Source organism: Callospermophilus lateralis, chromosome 1, assembly GCF_048772815.1.
Source record: "Callospermophilus lateralis isolate mCalLat2 chromosome 1, mCalLat2.hap1, whole genome shotgun sequence".
NCBI classification, from domain to species: domain Eukaryota; kingdom Metazoa; phylum Chordata; class Mammalia; order Rodentia; family Sciuridae; genus Callospermophilus; species Callospermophilus lateralis.
This window is the reverse complement of record NC_135305.1, coordinates 52,069,932-52,097,922: the sequence shown is the minus strand read 5'-3', so window position 1 is coordinate 52,097,922 and position 27,991 is coordinate 52,069,932. Positions and strand designations below refer to the sequence as shown.

At 44.6% G+C, this 27,991-nt stretch overlaps 4 protein-coding genes across 4 annotated transcripts in view; 2 read left to right on the top strand and 2 right to left on the bottom strand.

Annotated features, from left to right (window-relative positions):
* Positions 1-56: 56 nt before the first annotated feature.
* Fscn3 (fascin actin-bundling protein 3) lies at positions 57-6,206 on the bottom strand. Its single transcript, XM_076862125.2, has 6 exons — positions 6,063-6,206; positions 4,369-5,065; positions 3,725-3,843; positions 1,478-1,637; positions 821-991; positions 57-262 (listed from the first exon to the last, which is right to left on the bottom strand). The coding sequence occupies exons 1-6, from the start codon at positions 6,204-6,206 to the stop codon at positions 57-59; spliced, it is 1,497 nt and encodes a 498-aa protein (XP_076718240.1).
* Positions 6,207-7,936: 1,730 nt separating this feature from the next.
* Arf5 (ARF GTPase 5) lies at positions 7,937-10,981 on the bottom strand. Its single transcript, XM_076834310.2, has 6 exons — positions 10,801-10,981; positions 10,195-10,275; positions 9,745-9,854; positions 9,197-9,268; positions 8,549-8,674; positions 7,937-8,423 (listed from the first exon to the last, which is right to left on the bottom strand). Exons 1-6 carry the CDS (start codon positions 10,865-10,867, stop codon positions 8,337-8,339), a joined length of 543 nt encoding a protein of 180 aa, XP_076690425.1. The 5' UTR covers positions 10,868-10,981; the 3' UTR covers positions 7,937-8,336.
* Znf800 (zinc finger protein 800) overlaps positions 10,624-27,991 on the top strand; it is a 211,603-nt gene continuing 194,235 nt past the window's right edge. Inside the window, exon 1 of the mRNA XM_076834278.2 lies at positions 10,624-10,713. The gene's annotated coding sequence lies outside the window, so the exon portion shown is untranslated. The remainder of the gene's footprint in view (positions 10,714-27,991) is intronic.
* Positions 13,522-18,338, top strand: Gcc1 (GRIP and coiled-coil domain containing 1). The gene is made up of 2 exons (XM_076834257.2): positions 13,522-14,934; positions 15,701-18,338. The coding sequence occupies exons 1-2, from the start codon at positions 13,903-13,905 to the stop codon at positions 16,994-16,996; spliced, it is 2,328 nt and encodes a 775-aa protein (XP_076690372.2). The 5' UTR covers positions 13,522-13,902; the 3' UTR covers positions 16,997-18,338.

Here is a 27,991-nt window from a genome sequence, read left to right as displayed (position 1 = left end):
ATCCACCTCCCCACTCTGCTCCCCTAGTCCCAAGTCCCTACCTACTCTCCCCTTACCTAAAATTCCCAGATACACTCTTTGGTAACATCTTCGCTGTCTGCCATCAGGGTGCCACTTCGGTCGGCTCGAATGTAAAAGCCATTGGGTGCCAGCACTGTGAGCAAGTTGCTTCCATGAAGTTCTATGCAGAAGTTGAGGGCAAACTTTCCCCAAGGGCGGAAGGAGCCAAAGGATGTTATTGACCAGAAGGATCCACCCTGTGCTGGGGAGGGAAGAGCTCAGGTGGGTGGGTTGTTTGGAGGGGAGTACTCCAGCAGTGTAGCCTCTGAGGGGGTTTCCTGGAGGCATGCTACCCTCCCCTACTGGCCCTATTCTGCCTGGGTTGGCAAGTCCTTCTGCAGAAATGCAGGAAGGTCAACAGATTCCTGGTCTGCCAACCCACTCTGGAGTCTTGAAGTGTGAAAACAAAAACTCAGTTTTCCCTTTTCTTTCTTTCTTTTTTTCTTGGTGCCAGGGATTGAACCCAGGGACACTTTACCACTGAGATACATCCCCAGCCCTTTTTATTCTTCATTTTGAGAAAGGGTCTCATTAAGTTACTTAGGGCCACCCTAAGTTGCTGAGGCTGGTCTTGAACTTGGAATTCTCTTGCCTTAGCTCCCAATTTGTTGGGATTACAGACATGTTCCACTGTGCCTGGCTTGGTTTTCCCCTTTCCGATGAATGATGAGAAGGCCCTAAGTGGCTGTCCTTAAATCTGGGCTAGGGCTAAAGCAGGGGCTGGATTTGAACCATGGAGTGGGGAAAAGCAACCACCCACCCTGGAAGTGGTAGATGCCCTGACGGCAGGGCAGAAGGTGAATGCAGTCGGGTTCATCCATATTGCACTGTATGAGGTCATGTTCTGATGAGGAGCCCACATACCCATACCGGCCTCGCAAAACAAGGAAAGGGCGGTTGGCAAATCGAATCCCCAGCTCCTCATTTGGACCTGAAAGAAACAGGGAGGAGAAATCTGGTTGAGATGTCTCTAAATGTTTTCTAAGATGGAAGCAGGAAGGGAACCCTAACTGAAGGAGGCTATTGTTACTATCTTAACATTTAGTGAACACCTGTTTTGTCTTATGTTAGGGCACTTGTGCAATGTTTGTGAGAGCACCTAACACAGTGTGGAGCCCAAGAAATTTGAATATTCTTCCTTCCTTAGGGATTTATTAATCTATCCGATGCTTATGACAACCCTATGAAGCAGCAGAGTAGATATCATGTTCATTTTTACAGATGATAAAACTGAGGCTCAAACTGGTGACTTGCTCAAGAGGTAACAAAAATTCAGTGACTGAGTGGTTATGTGGACCTAAATCTTATGACCCAACTCCAGTGTTTCCAATGCCTTAAAAAAAAAAAGTCACATTTTGTCTCCTTGATAAAGTATCCCTGGCTTGAAATAACCTGGCAGTAAGGCTGCTTAGCTCACCTGGAATGGTAGCACTGGCCATCAGCAGTCCATTGGCAGCAGTAGTCAAAAAGCGCCCATTGGAAGACTGCAGGATAATCTTGCCACAATTCCAGTGCACACGGAAGAAGGTATCAGACTCCATTGGATGCCCATCAGCCATCACTGACTTGTGGGGCCGCTAGATACCAGAGAAAAGGAACCACAATTAAGGACCCACAATTTCAGCTTTCTTCCCATATTTTTATTCTTGGACCTCTTTGCACATCCTACTCCAGAGCATGCTTTATGCTTTCAGATCCTTCTGGAAGGCATGTTGTGACCTCAGCTCTTCCACTTCCCCTAGCCTGTATTGTATCTCAGACCACAGCATAAAAAAAGGGACCAGGATATCATATGGAAAAAAAAAAAAATCTTGGCCCTGACTCTAAAATCATTTTGAAATGGATCATAGAAATAAAAGAGAGTTAAACTATAAAACATCTAGAAGAAAAATTTAGAGAAATCCTTTGTAACTTTGGAGCAGACAATGATTTCTTGTTACCAAAAAAAAAAAAAAAGCAGTAAATATTTAAAAATTAACAAACTTGACTTCATTGAAATTAAAAACTTGCTTCTAAAAGACCATTAAGTACACGAAAAGAAAAGCCACAGATTGGGAGAAAATATTTATAATGCATATATTTGTCAAAAGACTTAAATTTAGAACTTATAAAGACTCCTTCCAACTTGGCATTATTCCAGCAATCAATGGGTAAAAGATCTGAACAGCCACCTCACAGAGGAGATATGCAAATGGCCAACAAAAACATGACTGATTAAGAATGACCGATTGTAATTGTACCCTCAAACTAAACCTATCATAGATGTCATTATGCACCCTCTAGAGTAGCTATAATTAAAAAGACTGGCAATATCATGTGTTGGTGAGAATATGGAACAATTAGAGCTCACATAAATTGCTGGTAAAAATGCAAAATAGTATAGTCACTTTAGAAAACTAACTCTTTTTTTGTGGTACTGGGAATTGAACCTATGGGCCCTTCACCATTGGGCTATATTTCCAACCCCCTCCCCTTTTAAAATTTTGAGGCAGGGTCTCCCTTAGTTGCTGAGGCTGATTTCGAACTTGTGATCCTCTTACCTTTAAGTTTTGGGGACTTTAGACTTATGCCAGCCACTGTGCTGGCTGATATTTTCTCATAAAGTTAAATGCAGACTTATGAACCAGTAATTCTATCTGTGGGCATTTACCCCAAATAAATAAATAAATAGGCACAAAAAAGACTTGTCTATAGGTTCTCATAGCAATTTTATTCATCACAGTCCAAACTGGAAACAACTCAAATGTTCATAAACAAATGAATGGATAAACAAATCATGTTTATGTTTATGAGTAGTATTAGAGAATACTAATCAGCAAAAAAAAGGAATGAACTATTGATAAATGCAACAACATGGGTGAATCTTAATAATCTTGTGTTGTCCAAAAAAAAGGTATACATACCATATACGTTCCTTTATATGAAATTCTAGAGTGGGCAAGTCTAATCCATAATGGCAGAACACAGATCAGTGGTGTGGGAGGGTCACAGGTGGAGGTAAACAGACTGGAAGGGGGCAGAAGTGAGTTTTTATGGTGGTATAAATATTCTATAACTTGAGTGAGAAGCTTTGCCAGGTATGGTGGCGCATGCCTGTAATCCCAGGGGCTTAGGAGGTTGAGGCAGGGGGATCACAAGTTCAAAGCCAACTTCAGCAACAAGGAGGCACTAAGCAACTCAGTGAGACTCTGTCTCTAAATAAAATACAAAAAGGGCTGGGGATGTGGTTCAGTGGTTGAGTGTCCCTAAATTCAATTCCTGGTACCAAAAACACCCACAAAAATCCTGTAACTTGTGGCATGGTTGTATGGGTGTATACATTTGTTAAAATCTTCTGAATTTTATACTTATATTGGATGTGTATTTAACTCATATAATAAAAGTATATAGGTTACATATTAAACACTATATATGTATGTATATATGTATATATATATACATATATCATCATTAAGTATACATCATATATATATATGTTGTATATTTAAGTTATGCCTCAATAAAGTTGATTTTTTAAAAAGAGGGTTAAAATGAATGTTTATGAGGCAAGGCCCTTCACTGTTCATCTATCCATCTTGGTATCTTCCTTGGAGAAGGAGGAAGTATGTCTAGAAAGAGAGAGCACAGAGCTTATGGTTTCTTGCTTTGAAAGCCAAAGTCTTACCTGGGCTAGGTAGTAGCCATTGGCTGAACGAAGCTGCAAGATGGGGTTCTCACAGTCACATTCAAACTGGAACAATGACATTGGGGTCAATTGCTCAGAGGCAGCACACACCTCAGCATCTGTAGAGGAAGTGCATGTCATTAGAACTCAAGCCTGGCTCCTCCTTCATGCCTATTGCTGAACTTCCCCCTACTTTCCCTCCTCAACCTTCATTACCTATGTTGGACCATAGTCTAACTCAAGTGACTTTTCTCCAAACCCCCATATCCCTGATTTTTTGTCCTTTTCTACTCCACAAGAGACCTCCTTTGGGACACCAGGATCTTCCTGATAAGCAGGTTCAAAAACCCTTGGCACATGCCTATAATCCCAGCTACTCCAAGAGGCTGAGGAAGGGGGACTACAAGTCTGAGGCCAGCCTAGGTATCTTAGTAAGACCATATCTCAAAATAAAATTCATTTAAAAAGGGTTGGGATGTAGCTCAATGGTAAAGTGCTGGCTCAGTATGAACGAGGCCCTGGGTTCAATCTCATTACTGGAAGGAACAAACAAAACAAAACACCCTTATAGACCCCAGATTCATTTCCTCTTTTCAACAGAAGGTCCTTCCTCCCTCCATGGCTGTGTTGAAGCCCGCACTTGCCGTAGATGACTGAAATGAACTTCCGAGCCTTTGACCTGAGGCTGACCCAGGTTGGGAAGTGCTGTAGGATGAACCACTCCTGGCCCTTCATGGGATTGGAGCCCAGGCCCAGGAGCATATGTGCACCATGTGGATATAATGAACCACCTTCTCCATCGCACAGTGCCACAAGCCCTCCAGGCCGTACTTGCATATGAAAAGCTGTTTGTGGTGATGTTTGGGCAACCAGCCGGTCTACATGGGACAAGAAGTGGTGAGTAGAGGTTTCCAGGTGGTAGCATCCATCTTGGAAGTGCAACAAGAAGCCACATTCTTCCAGGCAGGGGACTGCTGCATCCACCCAGATGCGGCCCACAGTGTGGTCAGCCCGGGCGTAGCTGTGGTAGACAGGGCTGTATAGGGTCACATGGACATGCAGGGCTGGCCGGGGGGTCCACATATGGTAAGCAGAGAGGACCTGGGAGTTGCAGAACACATCCTCACCATCGGACTCCAGATAACGACCAGAGATGATGCACTGGAGGGTCCACTTGCCATTCCGGTGGAAACGGAGTAGGAAGCATCCATGGTGGCTGTTCTTTGGCCGGCCATAGCTCACAGTGCCATCTGCCTCACAGAGAAGGTAAAGACCCTGCAAGCTCTTTAGTCGTATCACAGCCTGTGCCTCATGTTCATTGCTAACCAGGAGCTCCCAGGTCTGGAGGCATGGATGGTGCAAAAAGAGGGAAATCAGTGCTGCCAAGTAACTGCACTGAGAAATCCCAGAACCATAACCCTTGTTATTACCCCTGCACTTACCAAGACCAACCACCTTCCCCTCCATGTCTGCCCTGGTGATTCCTTGCTGTCAGCTCTTCCACTCTCCCAACTAATAGTAATAGAAAGATCTCTGGGCCATTCCACCATAGGGTTCCTCAAGATCTAAAGAGAAGTTCTAGATGCTCATCTCCAGCTAACCAAAGGTAAACCTTTTTCTCCCTTCCTTAATTCCATCCTTCAATACCTAATTTTATAAGAAAAGCTTTGGTTTAAATTTTACTTCTTTTGTCCTTACTGTTGCCCCTTGATAGCACACTCAACTAAACTTCCATCCCTACAGGCAACCTCCCCAACAGGGCAGGAGAAAAGCAAGAGCTTTTATAGATATGCCCAGCTCCAAGAGTAAACCACTAAGATGCAATTGCCTGGATCACTGTGGCCAACTTTATTATAAGGTAGAATACTTTGCTCCTGCCTCACTCTAGCCCCCATTCTAGAGATGCCTACAGTCTTTTCTAAAATGGAAATGGAGTCTCCGCAAGTACTTCTAGAATACTCCATTTTCAAACTACAACCAGAATAGAAACAGGCCTTGCACTACAGTCCAACCGGTCCAACTTCCCCTGGATGCCTACAGTTCTGCCTTCAGCTGGGCTCTCCACTTCTCTTTGTGATGACACAACCACCCTGGGCTGGGATAGAGGGTAGGGAGCAGAACAGGGCAAGGCAGCCAGGCCAGGGTTGAGGCTTCACCTTGGGGAAAGAGATGGAGCAGTGCAGACCCATGAGCAGAAGCCTGGAGTAGAAGGGTCTTGGCTAGGCAATGGCAAGGATTAGGAAAGATGATTAGGTTGAGAGTGCACCCTCTCTGCCACACACACACACACACACACACACACACACAGATTGGCTGTTCAGAAAGTTTGCCTTGTTACCTGTTTTCTGCCCAAACTCTTTGCAGTAGTTGTGACTGTATTTTTGTATGCTTCAAAAGTGAGGTAAGTTCCTGCCCAGTTGAGGAGCCCAACCCTTAGATCCTCTGCCTTAGGATGTCTGGTTGTCCATTCCATTTCATCCATGAGGCTAGTGCTACAGATGATGACTCCGACAGGCCCAGCCTTCCCCCCAGCGGTGAGGTTCCACAGGCCATAGGGCCCCGAATAAGGTCTGTAGTACCCACCAGAAGATGTTCCCAGAGGGAACTTCTCAAAAGAGGTTGGCCTACGGCCTGGCACCTCTGTGACCCGGGAGCATTGTGACTGTGATGGTTGCCTCTTATCCCAACACAGTGGGGAAAGAGCACTGGCCCAGCACCATCAATCCACGGTCCAGAGGAGGAGGGTCTAAAGCCTCTAGCATTTGCCTCCCCGTGTCATTCCAGGCAATGAGGTAGGCTGAGCTAACTGGGAATTAGAACCATAACTTGCAACTTTAGCCATGTCCTTCTGTTTCTTTACCTGTTTCTCATTAATGGGATAGAAATCAACCGCTTTCTTCCCAGAAAGTGTGTTCTGTCTGACTCTCTTGTGGTTTTAAGTATGTTTTTAAGTTCAAGATACCCAAGAAAAATCCATCATCTTTTAGAGCCCTTGGGAAGATGAGGCCAAAATGTCTTCAGAAGTTGGTTTATAGGAAGTTTGAGGAAACCGTAGATAGACAACCAGAAAAAATGGAATAATTCCTATTGGTCTGAAAAGGCTGACTGGGGACAGCATAAGGGGTCTGGGTGGAGGAGCCCCCAGCATCATCCTTACCAACTCCCAGCTGCATTAGCAGGCAGATCAGCTGGCTGGGCAGACAAGCCAGAGCTGCCCATGAGGATATCAGCCTTTCCCCACAGAGGCTCTATTGTCCAGTGGTCTTTGGGATCCTTCTTGCAAAACTCAAGGAGAAAACCTAGCCCAGAAACTGGAGAAACTAAATACATGGAGAAAAATAACAAGAAATGATGGCAGTGTTGATGGGTTCTAAGCCTTGCTGGAATCGAAAGCGAAGATGGGCAGAATTAGCCCACAACCCAATTCCTTACATGTGTTTTGAGTCCCTGTAGATGGGGACTTCTTAGGTATAGAGTCCAGTGGTGCTGAGCAAGGAACTGTATATAACCCCTAGACTCTACCAGTGTTTTGTAAAATAAGGCAATTTGATTCTGGCCAGTGCTAGAGCATATAGTTAATTTTAAAGATGGATATTATTGGGCCTCAGACCAGTTCTGATGAAACATTTTCTGAAATGTGCCTTGGGACATATATGTACATGTATGTAAATTATATATATATATTTGCACACACACACACCAGGGATTGAACCCAGAGGCACTTAACCACTGAGCCTCATCCCCAGCCCCTTTTACTTTTAGTTTTGAGACAGGGTCTCACTGAGTTACTGAGGTTGGCTTTGAACTTGTGATCCTCTAGCCTTAGCCTCCAGAGACATTGGGATTACAGGCATGCACCACCACACCCAGTGGGACCAATATTTTTAACACACATTCCCTTCACTGTGTGTAAAGCAATTGTGAAAAACTATTACTCTGTACAGCTAGGATGGGTAGTTTACAGAACCAAGAAGGTAGATTCTATTATCGGCAGCTGACATCCCTCGGAATAGGGGAAGGAAGGAAATTCCCTCTACTGAAAACCTTATATATTTCCAGTCCAAGAATAAGGAGGGAGAAGCTGAGCTTGATGAGTGTGTGTATGCATATGTATGTTGGCCCTACAGCCACAGCTGCTTTGGGCCTCCCCCATATTGTCTCTTTGTACCCAATGAACCAGCATCCAGCTTCTAGGTTACAGACAACACAAAGTACAAACCACAGCAAATTTATTACTCAATATCCAGTTCCACATCATAGCACCACCCGGAGCCCTCACTTCCCCCCACCCCCACAACCTGGCCCCAAGGGTACACCCAAAACAGAAAAAACAAAAGTAAACCCAGATCCCTGCTCCTCCTCTGGATGAGGGGGCCTTGGCCAGGAAGCCCTTCCGCAGGTCCCAGGAGGCAGGACAGTGGACCCCTCTGTGCCCAGAGAGTGAGGCTCCAGGCTCCAACGACAGAGAACATGCAGGCAGGAGCAGGAGCAGAGGCCTGTCTGTGGGGGGGAAGAGTGGGAGGGAAGGGCACTGCCTGAGGAGCCCGGGAGTCTGGTAATCCCGGGGATGCACGCGGGAGCTTCCGGGCAGCAGGGGCCTGCCCCTGGTGAGTTAACGCTTTGACAGCTCATGGGACAGCCAGTCCAGCCCATCATATAGGCCTGTGCCTTGGGTGGCACAGGTGGCCTGGACATACCACTGTGGGAAGAAGGAAAGAAAGAGGTCAGCATCAGGGAAGAAAAGGGGTCTCTTTATATCCTTGCCACAGCCTGCAGCTCTCCTGTGAGAGGCAGGGTATAGTGTAAGCAGAGCGGGATCCTTACCGTACGGCTGCGCAAGTGCTGTAGCCCCAGCTTGTCAGTCAGCTCACTCACAGGCATGGCATTGGGCATGTCCTGCTTGTTGGCAAACACCAGCAGCACCGCATCCCGCAGCTCGTCCTCCTGCAGCTGGGAGGGGAAGAGAGAAGGTAGAACTGGTGGCCCCACTGGGTCCACAGGTTCTCTTCTGGTGGGTGTGTTGGGAAGCCTCCACTTTCTACCTTCTAGCTTCTCTGTTGGAAAAACACAGTAGCATGGTAGTCTACTGCTAAACACAAGATCAAGAGCTATAAATAAACTTGAGGATGCCTAAACTAAGTCTAGAAAAGGTCTTCTAATTTGAGAACCTGCCCTAGGCAAAATAACACAATTTCCAAGTGGAAAAAGCAAGAATGTGAGGAGCCATTTTCGCCACCTCTTTCCACCATCTTCTAGGCTCAGATGTGAAGGCATGAAAATTCATGAAAAAAATTCTGTCCTGTGCCAACAGAGAGACACAACATGTTATATCCACAAAAAAAAAAAAAAAAAAAAAAAAAAAAATCACATTTTTGGCCTCTGATACTTGGGAGTTCCCAGACTTCCATACCACCACAGAGTTTGTTCTGTCCCCAAGCCTAGGGCTCAGTCCCTAGGATTCTGGGTACCTACCATCTTCTGGAGTTCATCAGCAGACTCCTGGACCCGCTCCCGGTCATTACTGTCCACCACAAAGATGAGGCCCTGGTTGAGAAGGAAGAAAGGAAGGAGAAGCAATCAATCCCTCCTGGGTCACACTGTGTAATCTGGCCTTTCTCTCTTCTCCCATCTTTAGTTATGTCAGCTCTTCTCACCTGGTAAACTTCCACTAAGACTTTGCATAAGTCCTGCCACAAACTAGAGAAACCCCTGTAAAGGATACAGCCTCCAATCTCGGAGGAGGCAGTCTATCTAAAAGATGAGCAAGGATCAGGGAAAGATACTAAGGAGCTAAATCAAGCAGTGTGGCCTCAGAATACTGCTTCCCAGAAGTCTAAGGTAGCTAAGCCTAAGAACAAGACTAAGGTGAGTTCTGAAGGATCAGCAGAGTCTAAGCTAGCAAAGTGGGTGGTAGTGGGTCTTCCTGTCTTATGGACCCTGCCTATAGCCAAAAGCTCAGTTCACCTAGTCCTAATAGTTTTTCCTTTCTTGGGGTTGGGGAGTTCCCCCCCATACTCCACCTGAGTGTTCTGGAAGTAGTGCCGCCACAGAGGCCGAATCTTGTCCTGGCCTCCCACATCCCAGACTGTGAAACAGATGTTCTTATATTCCACTGTTTCCACGTTGAAGCCTGCAGATAATGGGGGTGGGGTGAAGTGGGTGAGAAAAAGTCCTGAAAGGAAGGAATTCACTAAAAACTACTCAGATCTCAACAGGGTTACAAAACCAGAAGGCAATGATCAAGGCCAAGGGAAACAGGACCCAGGAGGACTGGCTGTCAACAGATGAGGCGGGGCTAGGCCACATCCATCCCGCCTCCCTCACCATCAGGCAATGTAGAGATATGCTGACCCACTTCTCAAGTAGCAATATCTGGTGTCATGGTCAGCTCCAGATAAGGGCCTCAGCAGACCCGGAGAAGGCCCGCCACAGCGCTCCCAGATCCTCCCTGCCTCACCCTGGGGGCTCACCTATGGTGGGGATGGTGGTGACAATCTCCCCCAACTTCAGTTTGTACAGGATCGTAGTCTTGCCAGCTGCATCCAAGCCAACTGCAACAGAGAGGGGCACAGAGATGGAGACGGGAGCGAGGGAGCCCCCTAGAGACGAGGGAAAGGTAGAAGCCTGGACAGCTGATGGTGATGGGGGCGGAGAGCGGGAGCGCCTCCAGGTGCGCGCTGTTCTCTACCTTCGGGGCCTTCAGGGCAGTCTGTGTGGCTTGCACCAACTGCTGCCCACAGAGTGGGCTAGGGACGGGACAGGACTGGGAGATGAGGGACATGGGAGGAAGGCCGAGCTCCTTTAAAAAGTCATTTCCAAGGGCAGAATCCTCCCTTCTTAGCAGCCGGGCTGGGGCGGAGGAAGCTTCACCCCACCCAGGCCCGCAGCTCCGGGTTTCAGGCCCCGAAGGCGGCGCTGCGGACCCCGACCGCTTCAAAGCAGAGGCCTCGGAGGGTTAGGAGGTGGGTGACTCGAGGTCAGAGAGCCAGGTGAGCTGGGCTGGAAGGGACGCGGGGGCGAGAGGGCTGCGCCGAGGCCGGCGCCCAGGTTCGGGCCGCGCACTCGATCTGCCTCACCCATGAGGATCCGCATCTGCTTCTTCCCGAAGATCCGCGAAAAGAGCGCGGACACGGTGAGGCCCATGGCGGGGCCCGGGGGCGGGGGCGCGGGCGCGGACGCGGGGTACGGGCTGGAACCTGCCGGCCGCGGGGGGATGGGGCGCAGCAGCAGCAGGAAGAGGCGCCGCCGCCTCCGCGCGTCCCGGCCCGGTGGACGTCACGCGGCTCCGCCCCCTCCGGGCCCGCCTCAGCCCCGCCCCCAGGCCCGGACGCCGGGCGGAACAGAAGCTGTACTAGACTCCGCGGGCCGACCTAGTCGCCCCTTGTTTCTGTCAGGGCTGTAGTCGTCGGATCTGCAGCTCCAGGGGAGCTGAGTAAAGGCTCACAGCGGACCCCACCCCTGTATTTGATGGCTGGCTGTTGGGCTTGGAATTGTTGCGTCCAGACCACTCTGTGCTCCGGTTAAGTTTTTGGGAACTAGTAGCACTGACTGTTTGCACCCCCTTTTTTAGGAGGTTTGAAAGCTGTGTGCAGGGATCTTAGTATTCTCTTGCCCTTTGGGCTCCGGCTGAGTGTTCTGTGTGCAGTAGGTGCCTCCACGACTTGTGCCTGGGGGCGAGCTTTCATGGTTCCTTAAACCACCTGGTTCATAGATCCCCAGTCTGCAGGACCAGTGGAAGCCAGCCTTGGACAGAGTGATTGCAGACCCACTACTGGAGAACTCCACCTTGTCTTCATCTCCCTGTGAACACTTCCTTTCCATCTGAGGCCAGGAAGCCTTTCTGAAGTTCTCTTTGCCAGACTTGGGGACCTGTATTATTATTGCACATCTATCCAGGATTTTTTGAGGATCTTGTTTCCCTAGTCATAAAGAACTTCATATGTAATGTTATTTTAACATCTAAGCATGGTAATTTACATTTATGTGCTTCACCAGTAATTGTTGGGTTGAACTGGATTATTAGGTTGTTCAGTAGAGCAAGGGTATGCGTATGCCTATTCTGGATTCCCAGAATCAGTCGCTCATGAACTTGAGGTGAGCTGACCTGGGAGTCTGAAAACTCTTCACTTATTCAACAAATATTTACTAATTGCCCACTATGTGCCGGCACTATTTCAGGCCTTAGGTCAAATATCAAGTCTGCTATATTTTTGAGGATTTGCTTTCAATGATCCCCACAACTTTTGTCATTTTCTCATTTGTAAAAAGAGACATATTTGTCCTAACTTAAGGGGTTATGGTGAAGATTAAAAAGAGGAAATGATGCCACTGAATATTTTGTATAACACCACTGGATGTTATCAAGGCTATTAAAAACCTGGGTCTAAACAGACCTCCAGGGCCTGCCCCATCCTTATAGGGAACCAGGTGTGTGACTGCATAATTTTCTTTCACTCTTCAGTCATAGTCTTGAATTCTGAAGAAGGCTTTTATAAAAGTCAAAGTGTACATTTCAAAGATTCCCAATCTAAGAGTTAGCAGCCAACAAATCAGGTCAATTTTACATCCTAAGCTCTATCAACTTCTTTTTCCATTCCTGTTATCACTACCCTATTTTACTACCATCATTTTCCATGACTGAAAAGCCTCCTCACAGGTCTCTTGCCCCTACAATGTCATACGAGTCTGGTGATGTCCACCTCTTGAGAGTCAAAATCCTTTAATGCCTTACCCAGGATAAAATCTAAATGCCTTAAGTTGAGTGGCAGCCCTATTTATTGTCACCTCCTTCCCATAACCTAAGCTACTTCCTTGAGAAGATTCTTAATGCTTCCTGGGTGAGTCAGGTTCTCTTATAGCCCAGAAGTCCTTGCAGTCTTTTCTACCCACCTAGAATGCTGCTTTCCCTCATCTCTAATTAGATGGGCAATAATTATTCATCCTTCAAATCCCCAAATATTTTCCCTGAGACCATTTGTGCCTCCCCTAGATAAACCTACCCCCTCTTTGAATATAGCCATACATACTATATGATAGCAGGACCTACTTATTTGCATGTCTGGACCCTCACTAGATTGTGAGCTCCTTGAGGGCAAGGGCATATGATGTTGTCACCTGGCACAAAACTTAGTATGATGAGAGTCAGTCAGACAGGATTTCTAAACTTACTTGTTGTGTGACCTTGGGCATGTTACTTATCTTCTGTGTGCGTTAAGTTTCCTTACTAGTGCTAATTGTTATTTTGTGAAGATTAAACAGCAAAACTCTTATGACGCTTCTGGACATATAGCTGGCATTCAGGATGGATCCTTATAGGTACAGAGTGCCCTCTATAAATATTTGTTGAATCAACTCAGCAAAACTAAGTAGGAGTACTATTGTAGCACTTTCTAATTAGATGCCAAATGTTGTACAAGAAAGAGATGCAGTTTTTGTGGTCTTAAAGAGAGTCAGCTCCAAATAGTTGGATAGTTCACGCGGGTGTTTGGGAAGAACGCAGTGCGACGTCGCCCCCTGTCGCTTGCTGATCGTAGCCCGAGAGCAAGCTTGGTCGACCTTACCAAACCATCACTTCAGCGTCCTAGACTTTGCTTGCTCTACTCTACCCAAAGCCTGTCCACTGCGGGTCACATTAGGGCTGGTTTTTCAACAGGCCGCCTCCCACCAACCCGCTGAAGGAGCCCCGCCCACCTCTCACCCTTGTGGGGCGGAGCCTTTGGCGTCAAACTGTCGTCACTTCCAGCGGACCCGGAAGCGCCGCTGTAGGCCGGCTGTGGTAGTTAGGAAGTCACGATGGGACCCAGTGCGGCGTAAACCCTTGGTGGACAGTGGGCCGAGGGGGCGGGCCCGGGCTGCGGTGGCCCCGGACCAGCGGAGAGGGCGGAGCGGCTTCTTAGCCAGTGAGGGCGAATCTGGGCTGTGCGCTCGGGTGGTGCCAGCGGCGCCCCGCCTACGGGATAGGACCCGCTCCCGTTCCCGTCCCCGCCGCCTGGGACCCGGCGGGCGCTTCTGCCAGACTTGTCCCCGGACCGCGTCGAGTCGCGGACCGCCCGGTGGAACTCGTGTGTGGCTGTGGTCAGACAGCCCTTGTTGCTGCGTTTCCAGCCCCAGCTCGCGTCTTCGCGGCCTTCTCCCGGGCTTCCCGAACGCTGACGTGGAGCAACCTGCTGGGAACCCCCATGGAGAAGTTTGGGATGAATTTCGGGGGTGGCCCGAGCAAGAAGGACCTACTGGAAACCATAGAGACGCAGAAGAAGCAGCTTCTCCAGTACCAAGCGCGGCTAAAGGATGTGGTCCGCGCCTATAAAAGCCTGCTTAAGGAGAAAGAGGCGCTAGAGGCCAGCATCAAGGTGCTGTCGGTATCCCACGAGGCCGATGTAGGCCTTGCAGGTGTCCCGCCTTCAGGTCTCACCTTTCCTGACTCAGTGGATGACAGATGCTCCACTCACAGCGAGGATAGCACTGGGACCGCCACCAGTTTAGATACTGCAGCCAGTTTCACTAGCACCAAGGGCGAATGTGGGGTAGAAGATGACAGATCAGCCCGTGGACCACCAGTTCCAAAGTCTGAAGAGGCCAGTGGATCAGAGAGTGGCGTTAGCAGTAGCAGTGGGGATGGGCTCTTTGCTGGTAGTGAGGTGGACAAAAGACTGCACCAGCTGAAGACTCAGTTGGCTACTTTGACCAGCGCCTTGGCCACAGTCACCCAGGAGAAGTCCCGTATGGAGGCTTCTTATTTGGCTGACAAGAAGAAGATGAAACAGGACTTGGAGGATGCCAATAAAAAGGCAGAGGAGGAGAGGGGCCGTCTGGAGGGAGAATTGAAGGGATTGCAGGAACAGATAGCAGAAACCAAAGCCAGACTTATAACTCAACAGCATGATCGGGCCCAAGAGCAGACTGACCATGCCTTGATGCTGCGTGAGCTCCAGAAATTGCTGCAGGAGGAGAGGACCCAGCGCCAGGATTTGGAGCTTCGGTTAGAAGAGACCAGAGAAGCCCTGGCAGGGCGGGCATATGCTGCTGATCAGATGGAAGGATTTGAACTGCAGACCAAGCAGCTGACTCGTGAAGTGGAGGAGCTGAAAGGTGAGCTGCAGGCCATTCGAGATGAGAGGAATCAGCCAGATCCCCGGCTGAAAGAGCTTCAGGAAGAGGCTGCCTGCCTTAAGAGCCACTTCCAGGCTCAGTTGCAGCAGGAAATAAGGAAGGTAACTATCTTCTTCAAATGTTAGTCATTTAATTCAATTATTGTTTGTCTTCTCAACTACTATCATTTCTGATGGCTATCTAAAAGCTTCCACGAGTGAGTCCTGGGAAATCCTGTTCTGTGTGGTGTTGATAGTATTCAGAGTGTGTGGAGTATCCAATAGGATGTGGAGTTTCTGAGAGTGGCTGAGTCTAAGCCAGACAGTTTTGAGCCTTGGAGTGTTGGCATCTTACCAGTTAGTTGTTCTCTGTGAAGCAATATAGTGGCAGCTGTACAGTGAAAGGTAGTGTGTATATATACCTAGAGCTACTTGCCTCTAGGCAGAATGACTGAAGGGGGCAAAGAGGATTTTTGCAGCAGAAATAACCTCTTGTAATTGCTCTCAGTCATCATTTGCCTGTTTTGGAAAAGGGCTCCTTTATACTGCTTCCTTTCAATGTAGAGAGAAATCCAACTCATTGTTGAACTTCCAGGAATGTTGCAAAAGCAGAGAATGGTAATGATTTCTTAATAGAACTTGGGGAAACCACATGATAGACAACAGGAACATACTTTATATGTGAGCTCTGTGGAAAATGGAAAACTCAACAGAACAGCAGAAGCTATACAAAAGTGCTTAGCTTTAAAAATCTCCAGTTGCCATTCTTATCAGGCCACCCCAATCCTGTGATCCTATTTCTCCCCTGTCCTGCTTTTTTCTCCCAAAGTTTGCTGTAGGGCTTTATGGCTTTTCTGGATGCATTTTTGTCTGTTCCCTTGTTTTGCAGACAGCCCTTGTAGAGGATCAGCTCCGCCAGCAGTCTCAGGTGGAAGAGCAGAGAGTTGCAGCCCTAGAGAATCAAATATCTGAGGTGTCTGAATTGCTGGGCACTTATGAGAAAGCCAAGCAGAAGGACCAGCTGACTATCCAGAAGCTGAAGGAGCGCATTCTGCAGCTGGACCTGGAGAACAAGACCCTGGCTCTTGCAGCCTCTAGCCGGTCCCCTCTAGATAGCCATGGAGATGAGTCCAGTCTGGATGTCAATGTCCTCAAGGATAAGATGGAGAAGCTGAAGAGGCTGCTGCAGGTTGCAGCCAGGAAAAGCCAGGTGACCCTGGATGTGGAGAAGCTCTGTGACCTGGAGATAATGCCCAGCTCCGAGGCTGCGGATGGGGAGAAGGCCACTGCACTCTACTACCAACAGGAGCTAAAACAACTGAAGGAAGAGTTTGAGCGCTATAAGATGAGGGCTCAGGTTGTGCTGAAGAGCAAGAATACCAAAGATGGGAATCTGGCTAAAGAACTGGAGGCAGCACAGGAACAGCTTGCAGAGCTGAAGGAGAAGTATATCTCCCTGCGGTTGTCCTGTGAGGAGCTTGAGCGCCAGCACCAGCAGGAGGCTGAGGACTGGAAGCAGGAGCTGGCCCGGGTGCAGCAGCTTCACCGGCAGCAGATGGAGCGCAGCCAGCTGGACTTCAGGGACCGCACGCTGAAACTGGAGGAGGAGCTGCACAAGCAGCGGGACAGGGCCCTTGCTGTGCTTGCTGAAAAGGACTTGGAGCTGGAGCAACTGCGTTCAGTGGCTTTGTCTGCTGGGTTACCAGGACGCAGAAGCCCTGTGGTCAGTGGGGTTTCCAGGGATTCAACTGACACATCTTCCCCAGATAGCCTGACCCAAGCACTGCAGCTTGCAGCAGCCAATGAGCCCACTTTCTTCCTGTATGCTGAGCAGTTGGCCCGTAAGGAAGTAGAGATCACATCCCTGAGGAAGCAGAAGCACAGGCTGGAGGTAGAGGCACACCAGCTGCAGGATCGGCTGCTGGAGGAAGGGGAGCGGCATCGAGAGGAGGTGGGAGCCTTGCAGAGTCACATTGAAAAGAACATCAGGGACCGGAGCAGGGAGGGAGCTAACCTAGAATACCTCAAAAACATCATCTACCGCTTCCTGACCTTGCCTGACAGCCTGGGCCGCCAGCAGACTCTTACAGCCATACTGACCATCTTGCACTTCAGTCCAGAGGAGAAACAAGTGATAATGAGGCTCCCAAGTGGTGGCAGCTGGTGGCCTTCTGGCAAGAGATGATACCATTTTCACTAACACCTGAAATCTCTGTGCCTCTTTTGTGTGGGAATAGGCAGGTTCTGATTGCTACTGCCTCTTGTGTTATCATTTATTTCTTCATTGTGTTGAACTCCAAGGAGGAGTCTTCAATGTGGGATGGGATTCTCTGCCAAATGCCATTAATGCTGCTTTATCCTGGGCCTAGGAGATATTGGAAAGTGTTGGGACAGCATCTTCTGGTGGTGTGTATGTGAGGGGGGGTGGAAGGTGAGAGAGAGGTTAGGACCAGAGGTGCAAGTCTGCAAAAGTGTTAAGAACTTTTAAAATAATATGTTTTGTCTTAATATTATGATCCTAGTCCAGGGCTAGGAGTAAGTGTGACTCCAGAGGAGTTCAGTTAATTTCTGAACATGTACAGCGACTAGCTGTTCACTCCATCTCATCACAGTCTGAGTCTGGTCCACTACTGCCCCGATTCTCTGGGGACTTAAAGCCAGGCTGGAAAGCTTGTGAGAGGTTTTGTCTAAGAGTCCAAAGGGCCAAGGAATAGTGAGTCCATCCCGGAACTGGAAAGTCTAATCTAGATAGGCATGCAATCTAGACAACACACCATTTGTTGTCTAGATCAACCTAGAGAGGCCTGGAGAGGACTATGAGCACTAGTTTATGATTAGAGATTTTCTGAATGACCAACTTTGGGCCAGGGCTGGGTTAAAATAGACTTTTCTCCCTGGTCCCTGCCTTACTCTATGTTGGACTGAGATTTTGAGCAAATAACTTTACTATCTTCCCTTCAACATTGTATTTTCATTAAGAAATAAAACCTAGCTTCTTACAAATCCTGCTTGGATAAAAGGGTTTCCTGCTAAGAGTTGCTTCCAGATGTTTTTGCTTTTGTAGGGACAGGGAAGAGATGTGCAGAAGATTCCAAAAGAATGCCATGACCCTCACAGGAAAGTGGTAGAAGTTCAATTGATGCTGGGTTGGGTTACTTTCTTCCCATTGGATCTTGACATAAATAGATTAATTCTGCCCCTTAAGGAAAGATGCCTTGTTCTTCAGGCAACGGAAAGGAGGCTCTCAGAAAACTTGGGTCCAAACAGTATCAACTCCCCATTCTGCTCTCATTATATATAGAGGTCTTTGGACCTGAAAGACCAATGCTTGGCTGCTAACTGGACTGATATATGTGTATTATTTGGTCATAAAGGGCTGTATTGTGAGAGTTTGAGGCGTGCAAAACAGGTAACAATGTTATTAGTGGGAGGGCAGATGACCTGGATTATTTACAGTGAAGCAGACTTAAATGGAACAGAAGTGATGTGTTCAAGTGATGATTATAAACTATGAAATCATTAAACCTGAGTCACTTAATGTGTGTGTTTTTTTATGGTGTCTATATATCAGGGCACAAAGAGTATGAATATAAATGTGAATGAAAAGCCTGGAAATAATGTTACTTCATGAACTTAAATCCAGGAACGAATATCTCAGTGCTTTAATGAACCACTTTAGTTATAACACAGATTTCTTGGCCTCAAATTGTGTGTTTTTGGGTATGAGCAGCTACATTGGAAGAGACTTTCTCCAGGGTTTAATGGGCAGGCTTGATGGTTACAGAATTACTGCTTCAAAGTGTAGGAGTAAAGTTTTTTTTTTTTCCTCTAAGCAAGCTCTCTATTACTGAGCTACATCCCCAGCCCCTAGAAGTAATCTCTCTATGAATGCTTTATTACTCACACAAATCACAATTTATGATATCCCAGGAAAGTATCTTAGGATATCAAGCTAATAATAATAGATTATCTTCATTTCCTTACCTTGCCCCCTCTGTATCTGGGATTGTTGTTATTTCCAGGTAGTTGTGGTCAGAATAGAAAAGATCCAAAGTTATGGCTGCTTTTCTAGAACTGAATTCCTTTGCCTTTTGACTTTTAAAATAATATCAACCAGGCAAAGTTTCAGTTCAATTTCTGATTAGTAGTTTTTTTAAAAAATATATTTTAGTTATACATGGACACAATATCTTTATTTTGTTTACTTATTTTTATGTGGTGCTGAGGATTGAACCCAGTGCCTCAACGTGTGCAAGGCAAGCTCTCTGCCACTGAGCTACAACCTCAGCCCTGATTAATAATTTTTTGTTAGACAAAATTAATTTTATTGTACATGTTAATAAGGATGCCATGTGATAATTCTGTACATGTATGCTTTGTGTAATGTTTAAATTGGGTTAAACTTCTGTTTCCACAAACATTTGTCATTTCGTTGTGATGTAAATATACAAAGTCTAGCTTTTTAAAAATATACAGTAAATGTATATTTATTTATAGTCAAGCTAATATGTAACAGCATACCAGAAGTTATTACTCTTCTCTAATTTAGTACCCACCAATCAACCTTTCCCTACCTCTCCCTTCCTGCTACTCTCCAGCCTTTGGTGACCATCATTCTATCTTCCATGTCTGGCTTATTTTACTTATAATCTTTAGTTTTATCCATGTTGTTACAAGTGACAGATGTCATTCTTTTTTATGGATGAATAGTGTTCTGTTGTGTATATGTGCCACATTTTCTTTTCTTTATCAGTTGATGGATACTTAGGTTGTTTCCATTTCTTGGCAGTTACGAATAGTGCTTTAATAGACATGGGAGAGCAGGTATCTCTTTGACTTATTGATTTCCTTTTGGATGTATATCCAGTAGTGAGATTGCTAAATCATGTAGCAGTTCTATTTTTAATTTTTTGAGGAACCTCCATATCATTTTCCATAAAGGCTATACTAATTTAAATTCCCACCAACTGTACAAGAGTTCCCTTTTCTTCACATTCTTACCAGCACTTATCTTTAACCTTTCTAACAGGTATGAGATGATACCTCATTTTGGTTTTGATTTGTATTTCCCTGATGATTAGTGGTATTGAGCATTTTTTACATATACCTGATATATGAAAAACAATGTCATTGATATTTTGATAGAGATTGCATTGAATTTGTAGATGTATGTCTTTTGAGAAACATCTACTTGGGTATGTTGCCTATTTTTTGATTGGGCTATCTGGTTTATTGCTATTGTGTTTGGGGACGTTCCTTATGTATTCTGGACATCAACTCCTTGTCAAAGTATAATTTGCAAATAGTTTTTACTCTTCTGTAGGTTGTCTTTATGGTCTGTTGATTGTTTTCTTTGCTGGGCAGAAGATTTTTAGTTGGATATATTGCCACTTTTCTACATTTGCTTTTGTTTCTTGTGCTTTTCAAGTCTTATCCTAAAAACTGATGCCCATTCCAATGTCCTAAAGCATTTCCCTGTTTTCTTCTAGTGGTTTCATGGTTTCAGGTCTTACATTTAAGTCTTTAACCCATTCTGAGTTGGTGAGCAATAGGGGTCTAGTTTCATTCTTCTGCATATGTACACTCAGTTTTCACAGCACCATTTATTGAAAAGACTGTCCTTTCTTCAATGCATGTTTGTAGCACTTTTGCTGAAAATCAGTAGGCCATACATGTGTGGGTTTACTTCTAGGCTCTTCTGTTTCATTGGTCTATATGTCTGTTTTTATGCCAGTACTATTCTGTTTTGATGATTAGAAGTTGGTAGTGTATTTTGAAGTTAGGTAGTGGAATGCTTCCTGCTTTGTTCTTTTTGCTCAAGGTTACTTTGATGATTTTATTATTTTTTTTTAATACAAATTTTAGTATTTTTTAAAGTTCTGTGAAGAATGTCATTGATATTTTGATAGAGATTGCATTGAATCTATATATCACTTCGGGTAGTGTGAACATTTTATCAGTATTGATTCTCCCAATCCATGGGCTTTCTGTGTATACTCTTCACTTTCTTATATCAATGATTTATACTTTTCATTTTTTCTCTCTCTCTCTCAATATAAATTAACCCACTTATTATAGGCCAGGGATGTCTCAAATGACAGAGCTTCTACTGGTCTTTCAGTTTCTTCAGTCTTTTTGATGGCTAATTTGACAGTGATGGCATAAGTGGTGTTGTAGGTCCAGGAACCACAGTGCCAGATCCCTACAGCTCTTCTCTTCATCCTGGTTTTGCCCCAGAAGAAACAATTGAATTTCGTGTGCTCGCTGATTTTCAGTTTCTTTTTCACCGTTTTCTGAAGGGAGCCATCATAGTGTATCCCCTGTTTACCAAGAATTCTAACCTTTTGTTGTGTTTAGCCTTGTTGCATGACCTAGGTCTAAACCCAGAGAGCAGTACTGGGGGTCAAATCGAGGGCCTAGCACATGCTAGGCAAATGCTGTACTACTGAGCTACATTCCAAGCCCTTTCTGCTTTATTTTAAGATAGGGTCTCACTGAGTTTCCCAGGTTGGCCTTGAATTTGCAATTCTGTCTCAGCCAAGTAGCTGGGATTACAGGCTTATATCACCATGCTTGATGAAATTATGCTCTTCGTTGTAAAGATCTTTCACCTCTTTGAATTGTTCCTAGGTATTTTATTTTTTATAGCTAATCGCAAATGGGATTGCTTTCTTGATTTCTAGTTCAGATAATTTGCTATTGGCTACTGATATTTGTATATTGACTTTGTATCCTGCAAGTTGGCTACATTTGCTTATTCCAATATTTTCTTTTTTGTGTGGATTATTATTATTATTTTTTTAAATATAAGATCGTATAATCTGCAAACAATGACAATTTGACTTCTTTTCCAATTTGGATGCCCTTTTTTTCTCTTGCCTGATGCTCTTACTAGGACTTCTACTACCATGTTGAATAAAAATGGTAAGGGTGAAACTGGGCATTCTTATTTTGTTCCATGTCTTAAAGAGAAGACTTTCAGCTTTACCCCATTCAATATAATTAGCTGTCAGGTTACTATATATGGCCTTTATTCTGTCCTTATATGCCTAATTTATTCAGTTTTTATCATGAAGGGATGCTAATATTTTTCAAATGCCTTTTATACATCTGTTGAAATCTATTACATACACTCTCCAATATTGAGTGCAGATATATTTTTCATCTGGTTTTTGTGATCATTCTGTTAATGTGTTGTATCACACTTATTGATATGTATATGTTGAGCCATCCTTGCATCCCTGGCGTGAATCCCACTTTATGATGGTGAATAATCTGTTATGTGTTTTTTTTTTATTAGTGCATTGTAATTTACATAGTATTGGGATTTATTTTGACATAATCATGCATGTATAGAATATAATTCCCTCCATTTCAGTAGTCCCCAGCATTTCCTCTTTCCTTCCTCACTCCCCCTTTTCGTTGCCTTCTACTCTATTGGTCTTCCTTCTATTTATGGATTTTTTTTAAAGTAGTAGTTTTTTGGAATAATTTTAGGAGAATTGGTATTAGTTTTTATTTAAATGTTTGGTAGAACTAGCCATGAAGCTGTCTGGTTCTGGACTGTACTTTGATGGGAGACTTTTTTTTTTTTTTTTTTCTAACTGATTGAATCTTGTTACTCATTATTTGTCTAATTCAAGTTTCCTTCTTTCCTTGACTGAGGACATTGAGCCCAGGACATTTTACCACTGAGCCACATCTTAGTCTTTTTAATTTTTTATTTTGAAACAGAGTCTTTTTATGTTGCTTAGGGTCTTGCTAAGGTGCTGAGGCTGGCCTCAAACTTGTGATCCTCCCACCTCAGCCTCCCAACTTTCTGGGAACCACCATGCCCATCTCAAGTTTTCTATTTCTTCATGATTTAGTCTTGGTAAAGTGTACATGTCTAGGAATTTGTGCATTTTTATAGGTTTTCAAATTTGTTGGTGTAGTTTTCATAACAGTCTCAAATAGTCCTTTGTATTTGTGTGATAGCATTTGTAATGTTTCCATTTCATCTCTGATTTTACTTAGTCTTCTCTCTTTCTTAGTCTAGCTAAGGGTTTGTCAATTTTGTTTATTTATTTACTTTTTTTTAAAAGAACCGGTTCTCTGTTTTGTTGATTGTAGATCAACAAATAGTCCTTTGTATTTGTGTGATAGCATGTATAATGTTTCCATTTCATCTCTGATTTTACTTAGTCTTCTCTCTTAGTCTAGCTAAGGGTTTGTCAATTTTGTTTATTTATTTATTTACTTTTTTTGAAAGAACCAGTTCTCTGTTTTGTTGATTGTAATTGTTTTAGTCTCTTTCTTTTATGTCTGTTGTGATCTTTTTTATTTCTTCTAATTATTTTTCTTATTTTGTAGTTGCTTGAGGTACAGTAATAGGCTGTTTGAGATATTTCTGCTTTTTCATGTAGGTTTTGATTGCTGTAAACTTTCCTGTATCCCACAGATTCTGGTATGTTGCATTACCATTTTCATTTGTTTCAAAGAACCATCCCTCTTGGTTTCTTCATTGATTCATTGGTTGTTCAAGAGTAAGTTGTTCAATATCCATGTATTTGTGTAGTTTCCAGTTTTTCATATTATTGAATTCTGGTTTTATTGCATTGTATGAAAAGATGCTCCGTATGATTTCAGCTTTTTAAAAGGTGATGAGACTTTTTTTGGTGACCTGTCATCTGGCCTATGCTGGAGAATGTTCCACATGCTGATGAGAACATATATTCTGTAGTTGTATGGAATGTTCTCTGTATATCTGGTAGATCCATTTATCTGGTCAAGGATATGATTTAACTCTGTTGTTTCTTTGTTGAATTTATGTTTGGATGATCTTTCCTCTTGTATAGGAGTCTACCTCTTCCTTTAGATCTATTAAGATTTGCTTTATGTATACAGATGCTCCAATATTGGGTGTAAATATATTTTGAATTATATTTCCTCTTGCAGAATTACCCCCTTTATCATTATATAATGACCTTCCTTGTTTCATTTTTTTAAAAAAATATTTTTTAGTTGTTTCAATGACCTTTATTTTATTTATTTACATGTGGTGCTGAGAATCGAACCCAGTGCCTCACACATGCTAGGCAAGTGCTCTACCACTGAGCCACAGCCACAGTCCCCCCTCCTTGTTTCTTTTTATTGCTTTGGATTTAAAGTTTATTTTATTTAAATATGGTGATTTCTACATTTTGATTCCACTTGCATGGAATGTCTTATTCTATCCCTTCATTTTCAGTCTATATATCCTCAGAGGATATAGGTTTCTGTGCCATGCCTGTGGCCATCAATACTATGAAATCTTACATACCCTGAACCCATAGCCTGCCATGACTGGTACTTCCCAGGGCCAGGACACTAGTATGGGCTGCCTACTGCTGAGGTAGACTTGTGGCCCAAGACTGCTGCAGCCTGCCACCAGTAGTGGAATAGAAGTCCAGTAGACTAGGGCTGCATGTCTCTGCCTTGCACTGGGCCTGTTACTGAGCATTGGTCTGGGGTTGGGCTCATGATCTATCCAGTATTAAGTTTCACCAGCCAAGCTCTGACTTCTAAGGAACCCTATCCTACTGTCAGTAATAAAGTCTTGCTCCATGCTTTTCTGTCAGAGGTTGGGGTAGTGTTGGTGGAGGTAGTCTTTTGGTTACTAAGGTTGACGTTAAGCTGGGTTGTACCTTAATCTCACAGGCACAAGGACCTGCACACTCTCAGGGGTGCACCCAAGATTCATGCCATAGTTGGCAGCAATGCAGACTGAAATACATGTGTGTCCCACAGGGATGCAGGTTTCTGCTGGTGCTGGCACAAGTCTGGAGGCTCCATCTGTGGCCTGAGGATAGTTGTATTGCCCAAGGTTGAGGGGTAGGGATGGAGCAGTTCTTTGGCTGCCGAAGCTGATGCTAAGCTTGGTTGCACCTGAGTCTCACACACTCAGGGACCTGCACAGTCTGAAGAGGGGAGCCCAGACCCACTCTAAGGCTGGCAATGAGGCAGTCCCACCTGCATGCAGTTTTCCATTTGATGATATGGGCAGGTCTGAGGCTTCTTGGTGAACTCTGGCCTATGTTTGGGGCTTTCAGTTTTAACTGAGTGCTGTGTCTCACTGTGCTGGGCCTGGCACTAGACTCCAAGATAAAGCCCTGTGCTTATATTGGTGCCCTGATCCCAGCAGATGGAATTTTGCTCACTCTTCCTGGACCCTCCTCCAGGTTGGAGGAGTAGTGGTGGAGCCAATCAGCCTCCTGGATAAGGCAGTGTCAGCAGCTCAGCTGAGCATAGGCTTGGTGAGAGGGGTTGTGGGGCTGAGATGGTACTGTTTCAAGTCTAGGACCTGGACTTAATTCCCTGTCTGTTCCCAAAGCAGGAGGCATTCCACTCCACCTGCACTGTGCTGCTTAGAGAAGTGAAGCAGGCAAGTGTTTCCTTACTGTTATCTTCATCTTTTCTTATATTATGCTGTCTTCCTTAGCTCTTGTGAAGATAATTTGATGTGTGAGTAGCTATTCAAATTAGTGTGTCTGAGGGGAGATAGTTGCTGAAGGATCTCATCTGCCATCTTGCTTTACCTCCCTCTGATTATTTTAAGATTGCAAGTGCTCCCGACTGCACTACAACATTGTGTTCCTTCCTTCCCTTAAAGACATTTAGAGCCTAGAGACAGACAACATTGAGATACATAACTTCACAGCTCCTTGTCTCTGCACCTGTTTCTTCAAAATAAGCTTTCCAGTTATTTGATTGGTTTGCCTGTTATGGGTACATTAAGAAGGGTAGGGAGAAAAGGAGGTGGGGAAGAGAGAACAGGAGGGAGAGCTCAAGAAGGAGAGAGAGGGAGAACTGGGATCAAAAGGAGTCAAAGAAAACTAATTTGTCCTTGTACTCTCACCCCAGAATGCCAGGCAATATATGAGGAGTGTCCATAAGGTAATAAGACTGAACTTTACTTAACTGTTACCATACAAATCAGAGGAAGATGGCTGTGAAAAAGAAATGGAGGGTGAAGGTGGAGGGAAGGCAGTCTGATCTTTCAATGGTAAGGGTTTTCTGCTCTCCTTTCCTGTCCCTGCTGGATCTCTCCAGTCAGGGGAACGAGCATGCCTGTCTTGCCCTGGTGCAGTGAAATTCCTATCAATTACCCAAACTCCAAGCCTTGTTTCCTGAAGTTACTATTCCAGGGTGGGTTTGCCAATTCCTGTTCAGTATTCCAGCCCCCACATGAGTCATGTGCACCTGTTTAATCATTTACTCCTCATAGGTGCCACCATTCCTCATTTTACAGATATTAAATTTGATGAAGATTGTGTAACTAGTAGATATTGAGATTATGTAACTAGTAGATATTAAGTCTGATTAATTCCAAGAGGGGAGCCTAGGTGTGCACGTACCTGCCTCCTCAGCACCTGGGAGGTCAAGGCCTGTCTACATAGATTTCTAGGGCTGGAGAGATTGATCTTTAGGCGAAATTTGGCTGGAAGCGTTCAAAAATGAAAGTTGCTACACTGTAGATTTGAGCAGCAAGAGTGGTTCCTCATAAGAGCCCCAGTACTGCTGTGTCCCTAGTTTATTGATAATTGCTAATTTTAGAACTCTGATCATTCTAACAATAAAAGTGGGAGTGGGTACTACTATTGCTACATGTGTTTCAAGGCTAATCTCTGGTAAATCTGGGAAATAGTTTGGGAATTGGAAACAGAATCCTAATAAATAGGCACTTTACTCAATCTTCAACCTACTTTCCTCCTCCTCCTCACCCCTGCTCCAAGGCAGCCTGGTGGTTTTTGTAGCAAGGCACACAATGAAATCCCAGTCCAATCTCCTACAGCTGTGTGACCTTGGCAAATCACTTAATCTCTCTGAGTTTACTTTTCTTCTAATGGGGATAATTCTACCTGTTTCATGGTTATATGCTCAGATTAAAGAAAAACTAAGCACACAGAGAGCTAGCACACGGTCTGAAGTGAAATAGGTGCTAGAACACATTTGCTTCTTTTTCCCCAACAATGTTAAGTGGTAGAATTAGGAATCAGACTGAGATCTTCTGGATTTAAATCCAGTGTTTCTTAGACAAAATGTTGCTGTAAATAAAAGGACAAATAGCTGTCTTTGCTATGAGGCAGTCTGCCATTATTTTTCCTGATTATTAATCCTCACAACAGTCTTGTTTTGCAGGTAAGGAAATGGAAGCTTGGCAAGGTGAAATGAATTGGCCAAGGCCCAGAGCTGGTCATGGCAGAATCAGGAATCAAACGTTTATATGAACCCTATGACCCAGGCCCTCTCTGCTGTCTGGGCTGTCTCCCCAGTGAGGGCCACCTGGAATATTGAAAAAGTATCACACTCACTGAGAACTTTAGGGACAGCTTCAGTGGCAGCTGACTGCTTCACAGTTTCTCCGAAGCCTTCTATATTCCTAGCAGCAGAGCTACTTCACTATAAAAACTATAACTGTGAATTTGAGTTGTGATACCCCCAATTTTCCTAGGACCCAGATTTCCTGAGAAACCTAAATATCAAAGTTTCCAAAAGTACCAGAAAAGCAAAGGGCACTTGAGGCCAATGACCATCATAAGAAGAAAAACCCTGTCCCTTAACTTTAGCATGGAGACCTGCCAAGATTTAGGGTAAATCCATTCATCCCTTTGGCTTACGAGCAAGAGACCAAATGGTGTCTCTTTTGTATTCAACAAATTGAATTTGAATACTAGCACTGCTTTACATGAATATGAATATGAATGTTTTGTGTAGATTTCACATAAATTTTATGTCAACTGAGGTAATCTAAATACTATTCCTAGTATTTAGAATAGAGTACATTGATTTACCCACTTCAACAGTTATCAGGCCTTGAAAAGAGCCTTCAGTCTCCATAATCACACAGGCCCTTTCAGGGAGTCCTGCCTAGGCATTCTGTTTACCCTACTTGTTTAACTGTCCTATGTGGAGCCTCAGAAAGCTGAGATGGAACACAAGATGAGCCTGAGGGCCAAGTTACTTTGGTTATTGTTTTTCAGTGCTTATATTCTATTATCTGGTGAGTTTTAATTTTTCAAATTGAGTATTCTAGGCACATTATCTCTGTAATCAATGGTCCTTCTCTATATTTCAGCCCACCATAGTGAAACCTAACTTTTAGGTTAAAACTTGATTCCCTGATTTTGCTGGGGTCTGTATAAGTTTGCAGGTTTCTGCA